Genomic DNA, 23711 nt, shown 5'->3' with positions numbered 1-23711 from the left:
AACCATGGCAAGGTGACTGGGAATATGGCCGAATATAAACAGTGTAGTTATTCCCTCCGTAATCAAACAGGCAAAAAGTCAGTACAGAGACAAAGTGGAGTCGCAATTCAACGGCTCAGACATGAGACGTATGTGGCAGGGTCCACAGACAATCACGGACTACAAAGGGAAAACCAGCCATGTTGTGGACACCAACGGCTTGCTTCCGGACAAGCTAAACACCTTCACCCGCTTTGAGGATAACACAGTGCCACCGATGCAGCCCGCTACCAAGGACTATGGGCTCTCCTTCTCAGTGGCCGATGTCAGTAACACATGTAAGCGCGTTAACCCTCGCAARGCTGCCAGCCCAGATGGCATCCCTAGCCGCGTCCTCAGAGCATGCGCAGACCAGCTGGCTGGAGTATTTACAGACATGTTCAATCTCTCCTATCCCAGTCTGCTGTCCCCACATGCTTCATGATGTCCACCATTGTTCCTGTACCCAAGAAAGCAAAGGTAACTGAACTAAATGACTATCCCCGTAGCAATCAATTCTGTCATCATGAAGTGCTTTGAGAGGCTAGTTAAGGATCATATCCCCTCTACCTTACCTGACACCCTAGACCCACTTCAATTTGCTTACCTCCCCAATAGATCCACAGACGATGCAATCGCCATCACACTGCACACTGCCCTATCCCATCTGGACAAGAGGAATACCTATGTAAGAATGCTGTTCATTGACTATAGCTCAGCCTTCAACACCATAGTACCCTCCAAGCTCATCATTAAGCTCGGGGCCCTGGGTATACACCCCGTCCTGTGCAACTGGGTCCTGGACTTCCCGACGGGCCGTCCCCAGGTGGTGAAGGTAGGAAACAACAACTCCACTTCGCTGATCCTCAACACAGGGGCCCCAGAGGATGCTGCTGCCAACCATTCCACCAGCGGTGTACAGAGGTGGGAGGAGGAGAGGAGCACAAAGAGACAGCAAAAACAGCTCAGGAGACACACAACCATGCCTTCCCCTGCCAACACAGACTGCATATGCCCCACCTCTAATAAAGTTTGTGGATCTCGGATTGGACGTTACAGTCAACAACGAATTCACCGTTAACTCAAAGTGGAAGTCATCATCGAATACGATGGACAACCATAAGAACTAMGTAAGTAAACGTAGGCCTGATTACCAACAATGACAAGACAGTCTACAGGGAGGAGGTGAGGGCCCTGGGAGAGTGGTGGCAGGAAAATAACCTCTCATTCATCGTCAACAAAACAAAAGAGCTGATCGTAGACTTCAGAAAAATACATTTGGCTTGGCCCCTAAAACCCTCACAAACTTTTACAGATGCACAATTAAGATTTTCCTGTTGGGCTGTGTCACCGCCTGGTACGTCAACTGCACCGCCCGCAACTGCAGGGCTCTCCAGAGGGTGGTGCTGTCTGCCCAACGCATCCCCGGAGGCAAACTACCTCTCCTCCAGGACACCTACAGCACCCGATTTGTGAAGTTGATGATCCCGCCCCGTTTCACTCCTTTCACCTTGCTTAGAGGTCCTCTTTATTAAGCCGTACGTCATCTTCATGCAATTTCGTTCTGCTACTGAACGAAGAGCATAGGGTTTCACCACAATACAAGACAAGATGAAGGAGAGACTAGTCTCATCAGAGGTCATATTAAAAATAAAAGTGATATTTTCATTCAAGGCAGGAGAAACATTTTGTTTCAGGTGATAATAAAACATCACTTACAGGAAYAGGTAATTGTTTAGAAATTGCTAGCAATCCCATAAAGCTATCGCCGAAAACCACATTTTCATCTTGTTCTGTGGTTTGGTAACGTTTCACAACAGAGCCTTCAACCGTGGACGTTCCCCATTGAAATGAATGTCAGCCGACGCAACGGACTCCTCAGATGTAATGTGAATGGGGCATTAGTGGTCCTCGTCTGTCTTTCAGTCCATATCCAACTGATGGTCTACTAATCTCCTAATGTGTAGCGTACCTACTAGCAAGCTAGTTAAATCCATCCACAAAGAACTTGATACAATCACTTATTCGACAGTGCACTCTGAAGAGGAAACAAKGATACGATGTAGCCTAACAACATCACACGGAAACAGCACAGATGTGATATTGTTTTGTGCTATAGAAGCACTGGTCCTCTTACATTTCTATTCCAGCTTGCAAAAAAAAGGAATATTAGGAGGAAAATGGCTGTCTGTTCTGCCATTGTTCTCCTTCACACAAGGGCTCTCGCTAATAGCAACCCTAGAAGGTTTGACTACACAGTACATTCTTGTGCTAGGCTACTATAAGATGGAAATTGGAAAATAATGGACCCACGATGTGGTATTTATATTTAATGTATTACTTAAATGGTGACCACAGCCCTTCTGTAAATACATTTCAATTATGTTTCCACCCTGCTCCATTGTAATTCCATTTCAAATTTGGCTAACAGTGCAGCTTTAGGCTTTACCTGCCCCCCAGCATCCCAATCGAATGTCCTGCAACCTTATTGTGACATGTATTGATAACAACCTACACAGCTCATACACTCCTAATTCCCACCACACCCCAGAGAGATCACATGTAAAATGATACATGTCCCGACTTACATCAACAGGCAAGTCTGACAACACTGCATCTGTGTGTTTGTTTATGTGCACTGCATAACCTTTCACTTTTAAATATTCCTTATGACCTGGACATTGTGCCCATGTAATTACTACAGTACACATATTGTGGTGCTATAGCCTGGGGGATGGTAATGAAGGTGATTAACCAAAACATGATTCTGCCTGTAAATGTCTCGTGGTGCTCTTGGTAAACAGAATAATACTCTAAATTGGGTTGTGAACTCTTTTGCTCTCTCTCGCCCCAGGTCATCGAGTGTATTACGCAAGGACGGGTTTTGGAGAGGCCACGAGTTTGTCCCAAGGAGGTGTATGACATCATGTTGGGTTGCTGGCAGAGGGAGCCCCAGCAGAGGCTGAACATCAAGGATATCCAGAAAATCCTCTATGCCTTGGGCAAAGCTACGCCTGTCTACCTGGACATCCTGGGCTAGTGTACGTTGGGGTTTGTCTATCTGTCTGTTTTTCTGTCTGTCTCTACCCAACAGATGAACAAAACCCCAGGAATAACCCAAACAACGAGCACCTTATTGCTCCACTGTCAAACACCTACAAAATGGGGATGGACTTAAGTGCCTGCTACTCCTTTCGATACACTGGATAACAGTATTTAAAAAAGCACTTTTACATTTTGTTTACCTGCATTTAAAATTGTACAGTTACTGAATACTGTATGAAGAGGACATTATTTCTTTTTTTGGTAAAAACAGCCTACTTAAAGTATCACAAAAAACAAAAAAATGCTAGAAAATGACTAAATTACAAAAAGTACACAGAAAAAATAAAAGCTGAAAACCCTGGAAAAATGGTTTGCTTTTGGTATCCTGACAGCTTGACAGAAGATCAAACTCCCAGGTGATTTTCTTTTTCATTTTATAAATATATATTATATATATTTTTTATTTATTTTTATTTTCAAAGTGTGGATATCTGCCATGTTTCTTGCTAAGGGTACTGTATGTCACCTGTTGGAGATGACCTCTTGTTATTGGCAAGTCAGACAATTGGCAGGGACTTTTTGAAGAAAGCCTTACTGCACTCCGATTGGCTGGATCTATTCTCTGACTCTGGATCCGACAAGGCGATTGGCTACTGAGAGGAAACAGCTTTTCATTGAGATGTGGAACTCATAGGAAAGACAGAGCCAACAATCAACACAGTCATCTTTATTTAAAATTGAATGTATATACTGTAAATTTCTGTCACAAATATGTTAACTTATTTCATTTCCTATTTAGATTATTTTAGTTTCTTGGTGTGTTGTAATGGTGAGTGAATCCTATAGATATTTTGATAATCTTTAATTTGTGTTACWATTTTCTTCACCTGGTCAGTGTGTTGTTTCTGTTGCTTTTAACGAATTTAATCGACTTTATTTAGAGTCTTATCATTTGATTTGGATATTTGATTACAATGTGACCTTACGAGTCAGGATGTTAGGTTGAGACATGAACAGGAAGTAGACTGTCAGTAGCGTAATCATGATGTGAGCTTAGACAGACTGAGCMGGATGCATACAGTTACAGTATGAATTTATGATGATCTTACATAGCGCCCCCACTTCCCCTCATTCCAGCTCACTGTTGTTCTTTCAGTGTAATCTAGTCTTAGATTTGCTCTCAGCCATACATTCTGTATCACCATGTATCTCATGTACATCTAGCCAGAGCAAAGAGCTATAGCTATGATATAGCATTATAAGCTGTCACTGGCTGTGTTCTGAAAATTACATTTATATGGCATTGTATTATACTTCATCTTGTTTTCCAGGTTGTGGATAATGTTATTCTACTGCCTTCAGATGGTCATGACCCTGATGTTTCAATTTCTGCAGTTTATACAGGAAATGTGCTACTAGACACTATACATTCATATAATAGTAGTAACTGCCTCTCATTTTCCATTCTCTGTACATGTACATTCAAGTTAAAGCATTACTGTAATGCAGGCTTGAGAATGTTTTCTTCTCTCAATGTGCGCAAGATTTCTGCAAACGATCCTTTATCTTTCTCAGCTCTCCCAATGTTAAACAATAGCAAACATGGCAGACCACAGTGACGTGAATTATTCATTACGTATTAGTGATGGAGCACTCTGTAGCTATGGGGGCTGTTTGGAACATTACGCTGTGATGACAAACACTGGGGCTTTGGGAGAAAGTGCTCCTCTCTCACGCTCACTCTCTCTATCGCTCTCTCTCTCTCGCTCTCTCCTTCTCTCGCTCTCCTTCGCTCTCTCTCCTCTTGCTTACGCTGAGTAATGTAATCATTCAAGGTCGTGTTTGGTCTCAATAACACCCCAATGATACATCCATAATTATTCAATGCTGAGCCAAACTGGCACCATGTTTTGCCTATCTGCATTTTTTTAACAAGGTGATATATTATTATGTGATCAATTTCATATTAACGTTTATGTACAGAATCATTTGCCTACTTCAACAAAAATGTATTTTAAAAGCTTCAATATGAATTATCTGGTCAAACTTACAAATACTGTACTTTTCTTTCAAATTAAAAGTTCCTTCACGTTAGAATGGCGAGATACTCAAAGTTTTCTCATCTTTTTTAGCAAGAAGTTGAAAAGTAGTTTTCCCATCTTCTACCTAATCACAACATCAAAAAAAATACTCTTCAACTTAATCTCTGAATTCACATCTACAAAGGTTCCTAGGTACATCTGGCTTGGAAGGGAAAGTGACAGGAACATTTKTTGATCTGGTTTCCTATTTTATTCCTTGAGAGATCCAGTCATTCTCTCTGTTTGAACGAGCAGGGATGGGGAGGATTGCAGAAGCTTTCAAAGACCAGTGTGTGACTCTGACATACTGTAGTTATGTATGATAAGATGCCTCTTCCTTTAATATTCCTGTCGTGTTTGAGGCCTGCTGCTTCCTGCTGCCTGCATTCAATGACTTTACAATTCACCCGGCTTTATGAGYCCTGAGCTCCCACACAAAGTCATGGAGATTTCCCCTGGTAGAAGACCGCAGTACACTCCTCTCCTCCAGCCTGTGATTGTGGCTCCACTGGTAAACAATTCTGCCCTCTTCCTCTCCTAACACCTCCTCCATGGATGAGTGCACAAATTACGGACTGGTTATAATTGAAAAAAAAAAGCCATTAGGGCGACTTAGGAGATTTTACACATCATATGCAGTGCACAGAGACTATTAGTGCCAGATTAGGTCCTAATTGGAAGGAAACAGACATGTCACTTCTGAGGTTGTTACCCAAGCTAAGCTCCTATAGGAAACAACAGACTCAGAGCCTCATTTATTAACAATTTCCACACTGGATTGAGAATGTAGCTCAGTTGTAGAGCATGGCTCTTGCAATGCTAGGGTTGTGGGTTCGATTCCTACAGGGGATCAGTATGAAAATGTATGCAGTGGTTCTGGATAASTGTGTCTGCTAATGACTAAAATGTAAATGTACCAAYGTAAACCTTGAGGGAAGGAACTTATAGGCAACCACAATGTAAAGAACWGTGCACATTGATAGTCTATACTATCATATTCAAATTAGATATACCATAGTTTGATAACAGTATTTCATAATGAGTTACCGAAATAAAATATATTTACATTACCCTCCCTTATAGCCCCCTTGGAATGTGCTGTACAAATCCCAGTGTAGGGGACGTTGTGTTTTCAGAAGGTGTCAAGACATAACGGCTCTTGTCACTGTATCCTCAGGATGATTCTCATCATTAGGTGTGTGACTTCACTGAAAGGCCAGAGCCAAGCATTTTACACTCCATTTACCTTGAAGCTGATCAATGCTCAATGACCCATGGACAGAGTACGCTTTAGTGCTGATGGTAGCAGCGGGAGGGGGATAGACTGTGGACGGGGCGGGGCGGGAGACTTTGGGTGGACGACTGAGGGGAGAGAGAAGTGGAGGGCGACATGTCTTTATGTGAAGTCTATGTCTTATTTATCCATCAGAGAGAAAAGAGATGAATTAGTTGTTTCTAAGAATACCGGAGATGGCCTCAGCGTATGACTGAGCAGAGAGGTAACCGTAAGTAAAGTAACTGTGACCGGTAGGAAGTGATAGTGAACAAACGCCTAAGGTTGCAACTCTAATGAGTTGACCTTGCAGAAATGGGGGAAAATTACCAATGAAATTAGGTATTGGCTCCAGCTTTTAGATATCCTTTAAATACGATGGCCTGGCTGGGGGTAATCGCTTGAGGTCAGTTGAGGAGGCAGAGCAGAGCTGGGATAATGCAGTGAAGGTCGTATGCTTAGCATGTTTCAGCCCAGTAATATAGCGCTGTCTATTGGCCAGAGAGGAGAACAGAGCTGGCTGCCGGTGTCGTGTTATGGCTGCTGCAGTGAAGAGGCCGACGATTGATGAGGGGTTTAAGACCTTAATCATGATGGGGAGGAGTGAGGAGGGAGGCAGGAAAGCGGAACATTGCAGTTGAAATGAGCTCTCTTTGAGCACTTCATAACCCAGGGGCCTGTGGAGCCAGCTTGCTACAGCAGCACTCCTCTGCTATCTCCGCCTGTCCCCATASACACAGCAGGACCTGCAAGTTTACACCAAAAACATGGTCTAAGATCCTTTTTTGTTTCCAGCTTACCAAGTTTTTCTGCTACTTTCGTCAWGTTTGGGAGGGTAATGTTACTGAATTATGGACAGGATGAATATCTAATGTACTTGATGGAGTCCGTTTGCATCAGCGCTGGCGTTGCAGAACAGCCATCCTAGCAACAACAGGTAGTTATCCCCTCTCTCCTTCCCTGCATGATAAATCCTTTTTGACCTACCTTCAAAGCATTTCATTAAAATGTCCTTATCTGATTTTAGAAACACTCCTTTAGTTATGAGACTATAAACCGGCAGTTATCCCTCTTATCTTGGAGACGAGTACAACCCTACAGGTTCAAAAGAGGGGTTTTGAAGAACAGTCAAAAGTAGATTTTGTGATGCCATCGTCTGCCAGATGTTATTCCTATGACMGATAACTATGACAGTTGTTTCAGAAGCAGTTTCACACATTTTTGTCTTGACTTAGTGTCACATGGTTTTGTTGGCCTAGACTGATTGAAAGAATGAGCCACAGTTGATCAGACTGTTGTCCCAGATGCATGCAGACACAGCAATAATACCACATGCATTATATCMTGACAAAACATGAGAAAACAGAATATATCCTCTCAGAAACATAAAAGAGGAGTGTAAAATGAAGAGAAAATGGGAAAATCCTGCCATGTACAGTCATGCATACTCCCACAAAAACGGCAAACCTGACTCCATTTCCTGGAGGGAGGGATGAAATTGACTGCAGCGTTAAGACTTCAGATGGGATGTCACCCAGGAGCAATCTCCTGCGCTGTCAGCAGACTTTGACATCTAGATTAACCTTGGTGCTGAGTTTTCAGAGTCTCATTGGAATGCAAAAAGCATCTCCAGCCCTCCAATCCAGGGCTCTGACTGCACTGCCCACCCTCCCACCCACCTCCTCGCATCGCATCCCCCGTGTTCTGTGTGTGTGTGTGTGTGTGTGTGTGTGTGTGTGTGTGTGTGTGTGTGTGTGTGTGTGCGCCTCTCTTTAGGAGATCTGAGGGGTTGTTTGTGCTCACTGAGTGGGAGGGGATGTGGGAATGCTGGAACGGATGCGATGAACAAACACCTACCTCCTCTGCCCCTGCCCCTGGCTTTGCCTGGCTGGCTGCTACAGTGGGAAGGGGTAGGCCAGAGGGCCAGTGCCGATAGCTGTGTTTAGGGATCTGCCTATTTGGGGATTTCTCTCTCACCGTTGATTACAGGACCAGTAGTTGATCTGTTTTTCCACCACAGAGAGAGGATGTACACCACAGAGAGAGGATGTACACCACAGAGAGAGGATGTACACCACAGAGAGAGGATGTACACCACAGAGAGGGGATGTACACCACAGAGAGAGGATGTACATCACAGAGAGAGGATGTACATCACAGAGAGAGGATGTACACCACAGAGAGAGGATGTACATCACAGAGAGAGGATGTACATCACAGAGAGAGGATGTACATCACAGAGAGAGGATGTACACCACAGAACAATGAGCAGAGAGAGAAGCAGAGAAAGATCTTAAAACCTGTTTTACTGTGTCACCAATCTATTATTCAGTCCTCTTTCTCTGTTTAGTCAGCTTGCAGAGGACCTTTATGTTTTCACCGTGATTACAACCCGGAGCATTTCTATTTAAATGGTCTTCACCTTTAATTGGTTTGCTTAACAGTTGGCATGGCGCTGAGCGCTGCCCTGAAGTTTACTTCTAAATGCAATACCTACTGCGAGAGACACGTCTGGCTGTTTCAAGAATAGAACAATCTCTGATTATTGTGTCAATTCATGGTCTGTAACAACAGGATCACAGACTAAACTAACCCCCGCCTCACCCTGCAGAGTGTTGCTATCGCTAAATATTCTAGTTTGTTTTGAGAACTAAGTTACTGTTTCTCTGTACCCACTTGACACAGACATCAATTCAACGTCTATTCCATGTTGGTTCAACATGGAAACATGCTAATTTAACCAGTKTGTGTGCCCAGTGGGTAGTCTCTTGCTGTTGTAGACTAGACTTGCTATTGTAGATTGTATTGGGAAAGAATATGGCTAGGGATTCTAGGAAGAACAGAGTGTCTGACCATTTCTCTCAACCTGCAGCCCTGAGCTTCTTCCTGCTTTGAGCTCATAGCACTGGGAGGTTCATTAACCTTCCTCATTTCACTCCTAGTGAGGCCTGTAGATGTAAACAAACCGAACGCTAGATAGATATGGTTTCTCTCTACCCGTCCGTAAAACTCTCCACCAGGTTGTTGTCATTTAGCAGGCACTCTTAACCAGAGTGACTTACAGTAGTGAGTGCATATACACTGCTCAAAAAAATAAAGGGAACACTAAAATAACACATCCTAGATCTGAATGAATGAAATATTCTTATTAAATACTTTTTTCTTTATATAGTTGAATGTGCTGACAACAAAATCACACAAAAATTATCAATGGAAATCAAATTTATCAACCCATGGAGGTCTGGATTTGGAGTCACACTCAAAATTAAAGTGGAAAACCACACTACAGGCTGATCCAACTTTGATGTAATGTCCTTAAAACAAGTCAAAATGAGGCTCAGTAGTGTGTGTGCCTCCACGTGCCTGTATGACCTTCCTACAATGCCTGGGCATGCTCCTGATGAAGGTGGCGGATGGTCTCCTGAGGGATCTCCTCCCAGACCTGGACTAAAGCATCCGCCAACTCCTGACAGTCTGTGGTGTAACGTGGCGTTGGTGGATGGAGCGAGACATGATGTTCCAGATGTGCTCAATTGGATTCAGGTCTGGGGGAACGGGCGGGCAGTCCATAGCATCAATGCCTTCCTCTAGCAGGAACTGCTGACACCACTCCAGCCACATGAGTCTACATTGTCTTGCATTAGGAGGAACCCAGGGCCAACCGCACCAGCATATGGTCTCACAAGGGGTCTGAGGATTCATCTCGGTACCTAATGGCAGTCAGGCTACCTCTGGCGAGCACATGGAGGGCTGTGCGCCCCCCAAAGAATTGCCCCCACACCATGACTGACCCACCGCCAAACCGGTCATGCTGGAGGATGTTGCAGGGAGCAGAACGTTCTCCACCGGGTCTCCAGACTCTGTCACGTCTGTCACATGTGCTCAGTGTGAACCTGCTTTCATCTGGAAGAGCAAAGGGTGCCAATCTTGGTTTTCTCTGGCAATGCCAAACGTCCTGCACAGTGTTGGGCTGTAAGCAAACCCCCACCTGTGGACGTCGGGCCCTCATACCACCCTCATGGAGTCTGTTTCTGACGTGTTGAGCAGTCACATGCACATTGTGGCCTGCTGGAGGTCATTTTGCAGGGCTTGGCAGTGCTCCTCCTGCTCCTCCTTGCACAAAGGCGGAGGTAGCGGTCCTGCTGCTGGGTTGTTGCCTCCTACGCCTCCCTCCACGTCTCCTGATGTACTGTGCCTGTCTCCTGGTAGCGTCCATGCCCTGGACACTACGCTGACAGACACAGCAAACCTTTCTGGCACAGCTCGCATTGATGTGCCATCCTGGATGAGCTGCAGTACCTGAGCCACTTGTGTGGTGTAGCTACCGTCTCATGCTACCACTAGAGTGGAAAGCACCGCCAGCATTCAAAAGTGACCAAAACATCAGCCAGGAAGCATAGGAACTGAGAAGTGGTTGTGGTCCCACCTGCAGAACCACTCCTTTATTGGGGGTGTCTTGCTATTGCCTATAATTTCCACCTGTTGTCTATTCCATTTGCCAACAGCATCTGAAATTTATTGTCAATCAGTGTTGCTCCTAAGTGGAAGTTTGATTTCACAGAAGGGTGGATTGACTTGGAGTTACATTGTGTTTGTTTAAGTGTTCCCTTTATTTTTTGAGCAGTGTATTTTCGTATCTGGCAAAACCACAATTAAGCCAAAGGCATATAGAAAAAGTTCATATTTCATACCACACTCACTGTCTGTCGATGATTAGAACCTGATGAAATGAGAGCATTTTGTTCAAGTGTGTAGGATTGAGGGAGTGGCAGCAGCTGTAATGTTCCAGAATTCTTTAGCATAAGGAGGAAGTAAAATAGCGGTAAATAACCAGCTACTTCCTGAGTTTCCGTTAGCAGCTGTGCTGAGGAGAATGAGGGTGGTCCTCCTCAGAGGATGCACCTGCACTGACCACGGCAGACAGGCCTGATTAGAAGAAGAGCTGCCAGGAACAGAGGAGAGAGAGAGAGAGAGAGAGAGGAGAGAGAGAGAGAGAGAGAGAGAGAGAGAGAGAGGGAGCAGAGAGCAGAGAGAGAGAGAGAACTGAGGAGAGAGAGAGAGAGAGAGAGAGAGAGAGAGAGAGAAGAGAGAGAGAGAGAGAGAGAGAGAGAGAGAGAAGAGAGAGAGAGTGAGCAGAGATGCGAGAGAGGCGAGAGAGAGAAGCGAGAGAGAGAGCTCAGTGCATGCATGACATTTCAAAACCTAATCTCTCTTTTTATGTACTCTAACTTTACTTCTCTCATACACGTCCATGCAATTTTCTTTCACTATAGTATTCGAGTTAGTTCTGTGGGAAAGGATGTGGGCAAAGGCTGATATACAGTTTAAGGCTATATCGTTTTTTAAAGTTCAGGGCATATAGTGTGAGTGAGTTCATATTCCCTGGGATATGGTACTCCTCTGGAATCTTGATCACAGGTGTGTGTGTGTGGTGGTTGTGTGTGTGTGTGTGTGTGTGTGTGTGTGTGTGTGTGTGTGTGTGTGTGTGGTGTGTGTGTGTGTGTGTGTGTGTTGGTGTGTGTGTGTGGTGTGGTGTGTGTGTGTGTGTGTGTGTGTGTGTGTGTGTGTGTGTGTGTGTGTGTGTGTGTGTTATTAGTACGTACATGGTCTTCTGACCAGAAACAGTCTCATCCACACTGCCCTTTCTAGTCCTACCCTTTGTACTGATCAGACACGCGCTGACGAGCGTTTGATCGATTTCTATAGGCAGAGAGAACTTAGCGAAGCTTCACATTTCACTCAACGTTCACGCGGTCCAGTCACAGAACAAACAAAACAGCCCCCCCCAGCAGCAAGCAGGGCTTTCATCCACAGAGGAGCCTATCAAGGAGACCCTACAAAGCCCTCAGCACGCACGGCACAGCGCTCGCTGCTTTGAAGCCCGACTAAACATGTCAGAGAGGTTGTGAGCATCAGGACATGTCCAGACACAGACAGCATCTCGTCTCATTCAAACACCATGGCACAGCCTCACTGATTCCAGCATTGCTTTATTCTCCAAAAAAGCAGAGTAGCAGACCCAGTCAGTCTGTCCAGTCAGTCAGTCTGTCCAGCCACTCCCGATAGGTGTACATCTGCTGGGGGACCTGCTCTGCCAGTCTAGGTGCCACCCCATCAGGGATGGGCCAACCTCTAGAGGGGAGGCAGTAGCTGGAGGGCAGAGGAGGACAGTACAGTCCGACTAAGAGAGATGTGACAGGACTCACAATTTCCCATGAACAATATGACGAATCACACTTCAGATAAATGTTGGTGGGAGATAAATGTATTACAGTGTTGTGTTTTTCAGTTACACAATGCATTGCATTTCGGGTTGTAGAAATACATAATAGAGGAAGTACAACGTTTTCATAGTTCTGGCAATGCATCACTGAGGTAACCCAACCATGGGGATACAATTATTGGTATTGATCAAAGTTGGATCTCCACCTGATGAAACAAACGATATCAGATACATTGTGCAAAGGAGGGAAAAAACAATACATATTATGCTATCCATGCAGTAGGGTTTCTACACTACTATACACACCAACACTTTTCAATAGCTTCTGGATCTTAACAATATTCTTCTCTTCCAGTAAATATTTCCTATGAAATGCAATATTTGAATGTCTGAAGCAGATGTCCGTTGCCATAACTACTGTATAAGAGTGTTGTTCCCTGTACATCTATTTCTCCACCTGGGATTAACTGAAGAGCTGTGACTGGAGGAAATGAGTCAAGCGTTTATGGAAATGTCTCTCTATCTCTGTGTGACGAGTACTTAGTGTTTTCATTTTCATCAAGCTATGTACGCTTGAAGTAATAACTTTGTGACGCCCTCTGACATCATCAGTAATGTATTTTTCGCCTGAAAAAAAGTGCTGATACTGCTATTTCTCTTTAGTATTTCTCTCTCTGTCTCTCGGTGTGTCCAACCCTTGTTAGAGTGACGAAGGAACAAGGTGTGACGTTAACTCATGGTCCCTCTGATTGTAAACCATCTTTAATCCATAGTGTTCTCTTTACCTATCCATCTATACACTAAAAACAGCTGTGATTAAGTAGCTATGTATCCAACAATGATTTATGTAGAACTATTCTATAAATAAATTGAAAACCACAACTTCTATCATGTTTTTTGTTCTGTATGTGATAAATGTGTTCTGAAAGCAGCAGACATGATGTTATTACATGTTAAAGATATTATTCAACGTTCAAAATATTGATGATGGTACATTTATGCTGTATAGCTTTATTGAAGTGTATAAATGCATACATCCTCATCACCATCCTCATCATCTGTTGATTACCCATGTGTAGTGTAGTCCAGATTTCATCTGTGGATTACCCATGTGTAGTGTAGTCCAGATTTCATCTGTTGATTACCCATTGTGTAGCTGTAGCCAGAAATTTCATCTGTGGATTACCCATGTTGTAGTGTAGTCCAGATTTCATCTGTTGATACCCATGGTGTATGTAGTCCAGATTTCAATCTGTTGATTACCCATGTTAGTGTAGTCCAGATTTCATCTGTGGATTACCCATGTGTAGTGTAGTCCAGATTTCATCTGTTTGATTACCCATTGTGTAGTGTAGTCCAGATTTCATCTGTGGATTACCCATGGTGTAGTCCAGATTTCATCTGGTCGATTACCCATGTGTAGTGTAGTCCCAGAATTTCATCTGTGATTACACCTGTGTAGTGTAGTCCAGATTTCATCTGTGGATTACCATGTGTAGTGTAGTCCAGATTTCATCTGTGGATTACCATGTGTAGTGTAGTCCAGTTTCATCTGTTGATTACACCATGTGTAGTGTATGTCCAGATTTCATCTGTGGATTACCCATGTCTAGTGTAGTCCAGATTTCATCTGTTGATTACCCATGTGTAGAGTAGTCCAGATTTCATCTGTTGATTACCCATGTGTAGTGTAGTCCAGATTTCATCTGTTGATTACACCATGTGTAGTGTAGTCCAGATTTCATCTGTTTGATTACCAATGTGTAGTGTAGTCCAGATTTCAATCGACTCTCACCACCCCACTCACACCATTAGTCTGACTTGAGGGGAATATTCAGTCGTATTCAGCCCAGCAGGCTGGAGAATGATATAGCCTCATCTGTCATCACACTCATATATCCCAACAAGAAATCACTTTGCAGCCACTGCTGGTTCTGGCTGGGTCAGTGTAGACTTCCATTAGGCGAAGAGGCAATTGCCTCAGGCCTCACATCATCAAGTGGCCTCGTGAGCTGGGCATAATTTAAAAAAAGAATACTAGTTATGATTTTTTTATATATAGAATACTCTGCTTGATCCCCCCCCCCCCCACCCAGTGCTCCACTCTATTCCACCCTGACAAAGTTCCCGTGCAAGTATTCACGCAATATGTGACTTTCATTTCAATTTAGCTGCAGCAATGAAGCGCATTTAGATTGTGGCAGAGAAAAGAAAAAGTAAGAAAGAATATTTAATTTGAACAGAAGAAGGCCACAAGTTAACGCATATCTTTAGTAAACAAGACAGGTGCTGTTGATAACACTGCCATCGCCTGACGCTCGTCGGACGTGGCAGGGTTTGAAAAATATTACGGACTACAAAGGGAAACCCAGCCGCGAGCTCAATCGCACTCCACACTGCCCTTTCCCACCTGGCAAAAGGAACACCGATGTGAGGATTGCTGTTCATTGACTAGAGCTCAGCGTTCAACACCATAGTGCCCACAACGCTCATCATTAAGCTAAGGACCCTGGGACTAAACACCTCCCTTTGCAACTGGATCCTGGACTTCCTGACGGGCAGCCCCCAGGTGGTAAGAGTAGGTAACAACACATCTGCCACGCTGATCCTCAACACTGTGGCCCCTCAGGGGTGCGTGCTTAGTCCCCTCCTGTACTCCCACGACTGCGGCCTGATCACGACAACGATGAGACAGCCTATAGGGAGGAGGTCAGAGACCTGGCAGTGTGGTGCCAGGATAACAACCTCTCCCTCAATGTGAGCGAGACAAAGGAGCTGATTGTGGACTATAGGAAAAGGAGGGCCGAACAGGCCCTCATTAACATCGATGGGGCTGAAGTGGAGTGGGTCGAGAGTTTCAATTTCCTTGGTGTTCACATCCCCAATTAACTATTATGGTCCAAACACACCAAGACAGTTGTGAAGAGGGCACCTTTTACCCCTCAGGAGACTGTTTATTATCTACAAATGACCTCGACCTAACCTGTACCCGCGCACATTGACTCGGTTCCCGGTAGCCATTTGCACATAGCCTCGTTATTGTTATGTCATTTTCTTGTGTTCTTTTTTTTCTTAACTCTATTGCTTTAACTGCATTGTTGGTTACGGACTTGTAAGTAAACATTTCACAGTAAGGTTCGGCGCATGTGACAAATAAAATTAATTTGATTTTGATTTGTATGCGTAGCCCATGTATCTGATGTTATCTGGCCAAAAAGAGTATGGCATGTCATATACTCTTTTTGACCAGACAGCTTCAGATACATGGGCTACATACAGTAAGACAGAGGGGCGCTGTTTCACTCGCTCTGAGRATTTCTCCAGTGAGATAGTTTCTGCCACTGTGGCAGTTGCACAGTGCACTGTTCGGATGCTGGAATTATTTTGGATGAACGTGCGAAGGTAACATACATTTTGAAGTGATTTGTTTGACAGTCAGATGAAAACATCATGACTGCTTGTGTTCATAGCACATTAAAAGGTAATACATTTTTACAGTTAAATAACGTTTTTACTATAAAGCACATTTTAAAAATGTGTGCTTGCGCAAGCCTAAGGCTTTCAAATCACTAAGTCCGCCCCTGGGCTGTGTGTCTCTGGGGCTGGCTCTGTCTATTCTCCCCTCTCTTCCACCTGCAGTGCAGTGATAACCTCCTCGCTCAAAACCCCAGCAGAGAGGGCAAGTGTATCCTGTCTACCACCCTGCCAGTATCAGCCTGCCAGTATCAGCCTGCCAGTATCAGCCTGCCAGTATCAGCCCCTCCACACAGTCTGCAGTCTCACAACTCTCCGTCTGACATCATAGTGTGTGCACTGTTCTTCCTATGTCTTTATGGGAGGTCTGTACACTTCTCTGTATACAGTGCATTTAGGGCACTGGATTTTCCAAACCTCATTTGACTCTATGGGCTGCAATTTGGATGCTTGACAACAATCCATTTCATTCAGGCAGCAATTTCATTACTCACTTCTCTGGCAGAGTCTCTGTGTAGACCTAAGTAGTCCGTTGCTTTTATCCCTATTCAACGACAATCAGCAAACGGTCTCCAGGACTACAGCACAGCACTATTGTCGTGATCATAACAAGATCCCTATTTTTCCATCTCTTTCCCTCTCTGCCTGTACTAGTCTTCGTTTCTCTCCCGCTCTCCTTTATGACGGTGTGATTGATAGCTGTAAATCTATTTCTGAAGAGGTCCCTCCACGGCCAGTGTGTGTCACTGACCCAGGGATACTGCAGAAGACAGGGCTTTAATGGAGATTTAATTTGCATGCATATAGTTGTAGCCGTGTCTGTAATTAAGACAGTGTGAGATGGTCTTAAGGGAAGAGCTTGACGTGACTCTCATGCTCCCTGCCAGCAGATTCCAAATGAGATAATGTCAACCTGTCAGTTCTGCCTGATGACCTAGCCTTTTCAACTCCTCTCCTCTATTAAATCCATTCTCATTTTCATGCAGAGCCGCCAGGGCATACGGCTTAGCACAATGCACAGATTCACACTGAGTGTACATTTTCATGACATAGACTGACCAGGTGAAAGCTATGATCCCTTATTGATGTCACCTGTTAAATACACTTATATCGGTGTAGATGAAGGGGAGGAGTCAGGTTAAAGAAGGATTTCTAAGCCTTGAGACAATTGAGACATGGATTGTGTGTGTGTCATTCAGAGGGTGAATGGGCAAGACAAAATATTTGTGACAAGAACTGCAACTCTGCTGGGTTTTTCACGCTCAACAGTTTCCCGTGGGTATCAAGAATGGTCCACCGCCCAAAGGGCATCTAGCCAACTTGACACAACTGTGGGAAGCATTGGAGTCAACATGGACCAGCATCCCGGTGGAACGCTTTCGACAAAAAAAATCTATATTAGGAAGGTGTTCCTAATGTTTGTACGCTCAGTGTATAATAGCAAGGTTTTACATGCTGTACTGATTGAAGTGGTTGGTGTTTGTCACATCTAATACTCATATACATCTGTTTAACACTAATGCAACTCTGAGGTCATTGTGGCTCAGTATATGTGAGCAGAATGCTCCTCTTTTGACTGCTTTTTGCTTTGCCTGCAAAGACGTCAGGCACCACTTGAGGCACCACATCAATTTTAATTTTTTTACTTTTACATATGAGGACAGAATTTGTCCCTGAGATTCAGACTGAATTCATCCTACCCACCTCTGTTACTGTACCTTCTCACCAGGCCATCCAAATAGCTCTCCACTCTCAAATGGCACTAAATGGCACAAATGGAACTAAATCTCTCTTCTGGCACTAAATGGTGTGTATTTTCCATTAAGTCTATATTTTATGGGGAGACTTGTTGCATGTCCTTGACTAAGAAATGCATAGATTGAACTGAATGACTGATTAATTATGCAGTTGAATGAAATGGCAGATCTTTGAGAATGTTCACAACGGTAAGTGCCTGTGACCTCCCTATACACACAGTACAGCATGATAACTGTCAGATCATTTAGAAGGGTGCAGGGAAGGTTATTAGTGATGATAGATTCATTCAACAGAACATATTCTTATACCAAGCTAAACATGATTACGCTCAAAGTACATCCCCAATTAAGTGTATGAATTATGATTTTCCAATGTAAGTTGACTTGAAGACAACTGCAGTATATAAGTGAACCTTTCCACATCTTTTGACAGCCATAATAATCTGTGTTGAATTACCTTAACACATTGCTTTGATGCTTGTTCTGGTTAAATGCTTTGACTACAGTTAAGAGAGACTTCTGAAATATCTGAGAATACACAATATGCTTCAGTATGTGTATAGTCCATGTTCCACTCAATTTGATGTGTGTAATTAGCCTACAACTCTGTCACAACATTTGAATACAATGTTGTTAAGAGTAATTTCAGTGTAGCTACACTATAAGTGCTGTGTAATGTGCAGTGCTACCATCATTGTCAATGACACAGCTCAGAATGTGGTAAACGTTTTGTTTCTCTCCACTGTGTCAAGAGGTATAAGGAACCTAGCATCTTTTTCCTCCAGCAACCCTCAAGTTGCAGGCGGCACAGCCAACATCAAAGTGTCTAATTAACAGAACAGTGACAGCTGTTTCAGAGGTAAAGAGGCAATTTTTCTGGGATTAAATTATATATTGAGGTTGGCTGGGATGTTCCTAGCACTCTGCGGCACCAACGACTCTGTATAATTTATTAAAGATGCATAACCTGAGGTCCCATTAACATTTCAGAAAGTGAGCTATTTTCACCTCGCTTTAATGTTCCTTTTAATGCTGAACATTCATGGTGCCGCCGCGGAGCAGGTGCTGCCAGACAGTCCCAGGGCTCAAACATCTGCCACCTTAGAGAGGCCAGCCCACAGCGCATGCATGTGTCACTCTCCAATTCCTCCCTTATTCCTAATCACAGAAAAGCATGCAGTGCCTGTTATTTCTTTATCTGAAAGTACTAGTCTTGTTGTTGTGGTTTGATAAATTGACCTAATTTTCTAAAAGAACAGTTGCGTAATGTCTCTGACCAGAATAGTGTCTATGGTTTCAATATATTTCTCACCACAGGGGTAAATCAATGCATGTTTTATTCAAGAGATCAGTATATCATAATCTGTGAAAGAAAATCACTGTGTATCTCGTTAGGCCTCATAGTCTCTGCAGTAATTCTTGCATGAATATCCACTTTCCATAGGGAGACGTAGGGTGCGTTAGTAAATTCACTCTGAGTGCGCTCTGGGCGTAAGTAAATTCAGAGCGTTGTCAGATTGTCCATTCATAAATGTAGAGTGTTTCGCTCTCGTGGGGTTCAGATCCCACACTGGACACTCTGGCCGAGGAGTAKGGTTGATCTGAGCGTTCTGTCCTCACAGCGGCAGTCAAGCACCCAAGCTAACTGGCTAAAGTTAGCTAGCTTACTAGCTACTTCCAGATATAAATGAGAGAACACCCCACTCTGACCATTTTTCTCGCCCTATCAGAGCTGGTTAAGCTGCTTTCATGTTATCCAGAGTGTTGGTAACTGTAACTGTGCTGCTGGCAACAATTTATTACGCTTTTTTGCTGAGGTTTACTGACACCGGCCATATTCAACAGGTGTTGAGCGTTCGTAAATTCATTAGTTATTCTGTGCTCTGGCACATATGTTCCCATTAAATGGACCCTTTGTTCTTAATCATTTGCAATTATTGCCTCCTAATGTGTCACAATGTCTGAAGTCAACATTGTATGAAAACAAGAAGGGTTATGGAATACCAGCAGCTTCTGTTAGCACCTCCAGACAGTCATCCGATTCTCTGTCTGTCATTGTTTTCTTCTTCTGCACGACATCCAATACTCTTCTCTAAGTGTGTTAGTGAAGCCACCTACACAACCCTCGCCTCTTGTTTTTCCTGGGTTCCTTATGTTACATGGGTCAGGGCTTCTTCCCGGGGAGAGAGAGAGAGAGAGAGAGAGAGAGAGAGAGAGAGAGGTTTTCTGGGTACTCAGTGAGGAGTCTGAGGTGTCTGGGCTTGTCTGATCGATACTGGCTGAATCTTCTTTTATATCAGGAAGACTATCCAGTAAAACCATCATGCATTTCTTCTGAGTCCTGGGCATCTCCAAGGAGGTTAGCTGGCATCCTTCTTCAATATTAAAAACAAAGTAAAGAGGTTACTACTATATAATTTATAGAATTAAAGAACATAAAGTTATCCAGAGTACACTCGTTGTCAGTAAAATTACAGTTACAATATACCCACACAGAACACGCAATGTTTTTGTCAGGCACTACTTGCAAAAATTACAATATATCACTACAATGCACATATCCTCTAAACCCAAGCATCATCTTTATATTAAACCAAAACCCCATGGAGTAAGCAGCCTTGAAAGCCTTGGGGGAATAAAGGTCATTATAAGTGTGTTATCTTATAGAAACACAGTGACGGGCTCTACTACAACAGACTTTTCCCTTCCTCCAAAGGTCATGGGTAATGTCCACAGTCCTTCATCGGCTCCGTCATTCCCTATGACAATTGATCGGAAGGTATGGATAAATTGCACAGTATATGAACATTACAGTGGGGCCGTTTTATTCAAGGTTCAGTGTCTTCCCAAATTATGCTTATGTAACTGCAAAGTGAAAGGTTAATAATATGGTAGACCAAATTGCATCAAATTTGTTGTACTGTACAAAATAGTTCCCTGTATGCCTTTTTTCTGTCTACATGTGAATACTGTGATTATTCATTTATCTGACAAATGAATGAGCTGAAACACAACATCCGGTGTGGAAATGTTCAAGTTGGTTCAATCGTACAGAATATCATCTGACTTTTGGGACTTTGATTATGATGTATCTTGAAGTGTCCCAGATGCATCCATTCGTAGTTGCTGTCCAACCCTCCGTCTCAACTACTCAGAGGTCCTCCCATCTCCCCAGTAGAGACCTCTTTCTGGTTCTGGTACTGCAGCTTTTCCCTGATGTCTTCTTTATAGCAGATCTAGAGACAACTCCTCTATCTGGATGTTGTTCGGGTGGCACGGTGGATGATGAACACTGGCAAGGCCCTCTGGTTATGGAGATAGAGAGGGGAGCCAGCAAGCCAGGGAGGCCAGTGGAAAAGCTGCAGATGGGGTGGGGTGAAGGAAGGGCAGGAGAGCCCTTCCATTCATATCGACATATCAATGAAAGGATGGCTCGTGCTTGTTAAGAGCCATGTCTCATGTCACAGGGAGTCCACTCCTGTTTTATTCTCCAGGGGGAGATCTGTTGCTTCACCCACTGCACTGTTAGCCTATCTCCATCGATCGCAGTGTGGGACATCAGAGAAAGGAGCACTACAATCTCATACTGGTCCACAGCTTGATCCTACCATCTGACATCTGCTGCACTAAAAGTGAACACACTTTTTTATTTTCATGCAGTGCTAGGCACAGCAGCCTGGAAGGATCAAGAATGGATTTCCTGCGTGATGATTCATACACTGTATATAATTGACTAACCAGAAGCGGCGGGATCGAACCCCCGCTGCCATTTTTGCTTGTGTTATGGGGGTTCTCACAGAGTTAAGAAAATGAAACAAACTAAACTTGTATAGAGTCACGAGGGTTGAAAATGCATTGTTTTGATATGCTAGACTGACAATGTTGAGGCTGTGTGAGGTTTAAATATGTTAGAATGATGTTTCAGATGTGCAATGGTTCACTAATTGGACAGCAGTAGCAGTGCATGGGTAAAATCACTGGGGAAGCCAGAAAGAAATGCCATATTACAACCTACAGTACCAGTCAAAAGTTTGGACACACCTACTCACTCAATGGTTTTTCTTTATTTTTACTATTTTCAACATTACAGAATAATAGTGAACACATCAAAACTATGAAATAACACATATGGAATCATGTAGTAACCAAAAAAGTGTTTAACAATTCAAAATATATTTGAGATTTTAGATTCTTCAAAGTAGCCACCCTTTGCCTTGATGACAGCTTTGCACACTCTTGGCATTCTCTCAACCGTTACTACATGAGTCCATATGTGTGATTTCATAGTTTTGATGTCTTCACTATTATTCTACAATGTAGAAAATAGTAAGAATATAGAAAAACCCTGGAATTAGTAGATGTTTCCAAACTTTTGACTGGTACTGTATGTGTTGGCTCTATAACCTGTTAGTTTATATGCCTTGCGACCGTGATACTGTATATACAATGGCAAGACAAGGTATGTGAACCCTTTGTAATTACCTGGATCTCTGCATAAATTGGTCATAAAATTTGATCTGATCTTCATCTAAGTCACAACAATAGACAAGCACAGTCTGTTTAAACTAATAACACAGACAATTATACGTTTTCATGTCTGTATTGAACACACTATGTAAACATTCACAGTGTAGGGTGGGAAAAGTATGTGAACCCTTGGATTTAATAACTAGTTGACCCTCCTTTGGCAGCAATAACCTCAACCAAATGTTTTCTGTAGTTGCGGATCAGACCTGCACAACGGTCAGGAAGATTTTTGGACCATTCCTCTTTACAAAATTGTTTCAGTTCACTAATATTCTTGGGATGTCTGGTGTGAACCGCTCTCTTGAGGTCATGCCACAGCAACTCAATTGGGTTGAGGTCAGGACTCTGACTGGGCCACTCCAGAAGGCGTATTTTCTTCTGTTGAAGCCCTTCTGTTGTTGATTTACTTTGTCCTGTTGCATCACCCAACTTATGTTGAGCTTCAATTGGCAGACAGATAGCCTTATATTCTCCTGGAAAATGTCTTGATAAACTTGGGAATAGGTTTTTCCATCGATGATAGCAAGCTGTCCAGGCCCTGAGGCAGCAAAGCAGCCCCAAACCATGATGCTCCCTCCACCATACTTGTGCTTGATGTTGGTGTGCTGTGCCTTTTTTCTCCACCCATAGTGTGTGTTCCTTGCAAACAACTCAACTGTAGTTTCATCTGTCTAGAATATTTTGCCAGTACCGAAGTGGAAAATCCAGGTGCTCTTTTGCAAACTTCAGATGTGCAGCAATATTTATTTTGAACAGCAGTGGCTTATTCTGTGGTGTCCTCCCATGAACATCATTCTTGTTTAGTGTTTTACATATCGTAGACTCGTCAACAGAGTTACATTGTTACAGAGATTTCTGTAAATCTTTAGTTGACACTCTAGGATTATTCTTAACCTCATTGAGCATTCTGCACTGTGCTCTTGCAGTCATCTTTGCAGGACGGCCACTCCTAGGGAGAGTAGCAACAGTGCTGAACTTTCTCCATTTATAGACAATTTGTCTTACTGTGGACTGATGAACATCAAAGCTTTTAGAGATACTTTTGTAACCCTTTCCAGCTTTATGCAAGTCAATTATTCTTAATCTTAGGTCTTCTGAGATCTCTTTTGTTCGAGGCATGGTTCACATCAGGCAATGCTTCTTGTGAATAGCAAACTCACATTTTGTGAGTGTTTTTATAGGGCCAGGCAGCTCTAACCAACATCTCCAATCTTGTCTCATTGATTGGACTCCAGGTTAGCTGACTCCTGACTCCAATTAGCTTTGGAGAAGACATTAGCCTAGTGTTCATTTACTTTTTCCAACCTACACTG

General features: G+C 43.3%; 1 protein-coding gene across 1 annotated transcript in view; it reads left to right on the top strand.

Annotated features, from left to right (window-relative positions):
- The window catches only part of ntrk3a (neurotrophic tyrosine kinase, receptor, type 3a), a 261268-nt gene extending 255049 nt beyond the window's left edge, over positions 1–6219 (top strand). The window contains exon 16 of the mRNA XM_070439688.1: positions 2873–6219. Within this exon, the coding sequence (XP_070295789.1) occupies positions 2873–3058 (186 nt within the window). The 3' untranslated portion in view covers positions 3059–6219. The remainder of the gene's footprint in view (positions 1–2872) is intronic.
- Positions 6220–23711: the final 17492 nt, after the last annotated feature.

The sequence above is a fragment of the Salvelinus sp. IW2-2015 genome, linkage group LG4q.1:29 (assembly GCF_002910315.2).
Source record: "Salvelinus sp. IW2-2015 linkage group LG4q.1:29, ASM291031v2, whole genome shotgun sequence".
NCBI lineage: Eukaryota > Metazoa > Chordata > Actinopteri > Salmoniformes > Salmonidae > Salvelinus > Salvelinus sp. IW2-2015.
The sequence above is the reverse complement of the archived record's forward strand: the minus strand, read 5'-3'. Positions and strand labels throughout refer to the sequence as shown.